General features: G+C 54.8%; 1 protein-coding gene across 1 annotated transcript; it reads left to right on the top strand.

Annotated features, from left to right (window-relative positions):
- Positions 1–637: 637 nt before the first annotated feature.
- LOC114616154 lies at positions 638–2,186 on the top strand (the record flags this gene model as incomplete). Its single annotated transcript, XM_028761677.1, has 2 exons — positions 638–736; positions 909–2,186. Coding segments are annotated over 2 exons (1,377 nt in total), but the record flags the coding sequence as incomplete, so codon positions are not given.
- Positions 2,187–3,128: the final 942 nt, after the last annotated feature.

Here is a 3,128-nt window from a genome sequence, read left to right as displayed (position 1 = left end):
CTCCCGGGTACCCGTGTGTACTGAATAAACCTCTTTGCTGTTGCATCCGAACCTTGGTCTCGGTCCTCCTTGGGTGCGGGTCTCCCTGGAGAAGGACACTCATTGAGTGAGGGTCTTTCATCTGGAGGTCCCACCGAGATCGGAGACCCCCGCCCTGGGACCACCGACCCAATTCGGGAGGTAAGTTGGCCAACACATTCTCGTCTTTCTGTCCCGTCTGTGTCAAGTGTCTCTGTTCTGGGCGATTCAGCTGAGTCGATCAGTAACGGGCGGACTTAGGAAGAGCTGACGAGCTCAGATTCCTTCTCCGCCCCCCCCCCCCCCCAGACGTTCCGGGGGAACTTGTAAGGACCCACTCTTGAGCGGGTCCCCCAGTCTGAACCACGGCCCGAGTTGGATTTTTTGGGGCTGCACCCCTGCCAGAGGGATACGTGGAACTGGGAGTAGAGGGAACCGGACCCTCATCAAGACTCCCCTCTGAAGTTTTGTTTTCGGTTTGGCGCAGGAGCTGCGCGGCACGTTGTCTCCTTGTCTGTGTCAGTCTCTCGTTTATTGTCTGTTTGCTGACCATCTTAGTGTTTGAAACAAAGATCATGGGTCAGTCTGTAACCACCCCCTTGAGCATTGGACGTTACAGCATTGGACGGAGGTCCGAGAGACAGCCCACAACAACTCCATGGAAGTCCAAAAGGGCAAATGGCAGACGTTCTGCGCCTCCGAATGGCCAACCTTCAGAGTAGGGTGGCTGCGGGACGGAACTTTTAACTTATCTGTCATCCTACAGGTCAAAGCCAGAGTGATGGACCCCGGTCCACATGGACACCCCAACCAGGTTCCTTATATTGTCACCTGGGAAGCCCTGGTCCGGGAGCCACTACCGTGGATCAAGCCTTTTCTTTCCGTTCCAGCTATCGCCCCCTCTGCCCCCCCCAGTTTCTCTGTATCCCGCACTTGTCTGTACGGGGGATAAAAAGACTCCGGCCCCTCCCAGGGTCCTTCCCCCAGACAATGAGCCTCTCATAGACCTCCTGACGGAAGAACCACCCCCTTACCGGGAGCCGGCGGCTCCCCAGCCGGCGGCCCCCCAGCCAGCGGCTCCCCAGCCGGCGGCCCCCCAGCCAGCGGCCCCCCAGCCGGCGGCTCCCCAGCCGGGACCAGAGGAGGACCCCGAACCGTCCCCCATAGCGGGTCGCCTGAGGGGCAGGAGAGACGGCCCCTCGGGATCCTCCCAAGCGCTGCCTTTGAGAACGGGTAATGATGGAAGGCTCCAGTATTGGCCGTTCTCCGCTTCAGATCTCTATAACTGGAAAAATAACAATCCCTCTTTCTCTAAAGATCCCTCTAGACTTACCAGCCTTATTGAGTCCGTTTTAGTGACACATCAGCCCACCTGGGATGACTGCCAACAGCTCTTGCAGGTCCTCCTCACCACAGAAAAGAGGCAGAGAGTCATCTTGGAGGCCCGCAAGCACGTCCCGGGTGATGATGGGAGGCCCTCGCAGTTGCTCAGCGATATTGATGATGCCTTCCCCTTAGAACGGCCTGAGTGGAATTTTGCTACAGAGGACGGTAGGAACCACCTGCGTCTCTACCGCCAGTTGCTTGTAACAGGTCTCCTTGGGGCAGGTAGACGCCCGACTAATTTGGCTCAGGTTAAGTCAGTGATACAGGGCCCTCAAGAACCTCCTTCCACATTCTTGGAAAGGCTGAAAGAGGCCTATTGGGTCTACACCCCATATGATCCTGAAGACCCGACTCAGGCTACTAACCTGATAATGTCATTCATTTGGCAATCGGCCCCAGATATCAGAAGAAAGCTAGAGAGGCTAGACAACTTGAGAGAGAGTAGTATTCAGGATATATTAAAAGAAGCTGAGAAAGTATTTAATAAGAGAGAGACGCCAGAGGAGAAAGAAGAGAGGCTAAGAAAGGAAGCAGAAGAAAGGGAGACACAGAGAGATAAGAAGCGAAATAGAGAATTTAGCAAGTTGTTGGCCACCGTAGTGACAGGACAGTGGCTGAGTAGACAAGGGCCGGGAGACAAGGAATGCAGGCGCCCCCCTGTGGACCATGATCAATGTGCATACTGCAAAGAAAAGGGCCACTGGATCAAGGATTGCCCTAACAGACCAAGGGGGCCACGCTGGCCCAGGCCTCAGAACACCCTGTTAAATCTAGAAGATTAGGGGAGTCAGGGTCAGGAGCCCCCCCCAACCCAGGATAACCCTTGATGTGGGGTGACAACCGGTTACCTTCCTGGTCGACACGGGGGCCCAACACTCCGTCCTCACCTCCAAACCGGGTCCTTTGACCAATAAGTTGGCATGGGTACAAGGGGCAACCAGAGGGAAAAGATACCGGTGGACAACGGACCGGCATGTACAGCTAGCAACTGGTAAAGTAACCCACTCTTTCCTACACGTCCCCGATTGTCCCTATCCCTTATTGGGACGAGATCTGCTGACAAAATTAAAGGCCCAAATTCATTTTGAGGGCGGGAGTGCCCGTGTCACTGGCCCCCAAGGACAGCCGCTACAGATTTTAACCCTAAGCTTAGAAGAAGAATACCGACTCCATGAATATCAAGTACCTCAGGCTCAAGAGATCACCCCCTGGCTTGAGAAATTTCCCCAGGCTTGGGCAGAGACTGGAGGAATGGGAATGGCAATTCACCAGCCACCCATACTCGTGCATTTGAAAGCTACCGCCACCTTGGTATCTATCAGACAATACCCAATGTCTCAGGAAGCCCAGGAGGGAATTAGACCTCACATACGGCGGCTCTTAGATCAGGGTATCCTGACCCCTTGCCGGTCTCCATGGAACACCCCACTCCTCCCGGTGAGAAAACCTGGAACGGGAGACTACCGACCAGTGCAAGACTTGAGGGAAGTCAACAAGCGGGTAGAAGACATCCACCCAACGGTCCCCAACCCTTATAACCTGTTGACTGGTCTTCCCCCGAGCCACAGTTGGTATACGGTGTTAGACTTGAAAGATGCCTTCTTTTGCCTACGCCTTCATCCCCAGAGCCAGCCCCTCTTTGCATTCGAATGGAGAGATCCTGAATTAGGCATATCGGGGCAGTTAACATGGACCAGACTCCCACAAGGGTTCAAGAACAGTCC

This window comes from Grammomys surdaster, unplaced genomic scaffold, assembly GCF_004785775.1.
Source record: "Grammomys surdaster isolate TR1022 unplaced genomic scaffold, NIH_TR_1.0 307863, whole genome shotgun sequence".
Lineage (NCBI taxonomy): Eukaryota > Metazoa > Chordata > Mammalia > Rodentia > Muridae > Grammomys > Grammomys surdaster.
The sequence above is the reverse complement of the archived record's forward strand: the minus strand, read 5'-3'. Positions and strand labels throughout refer to the sequence as shown.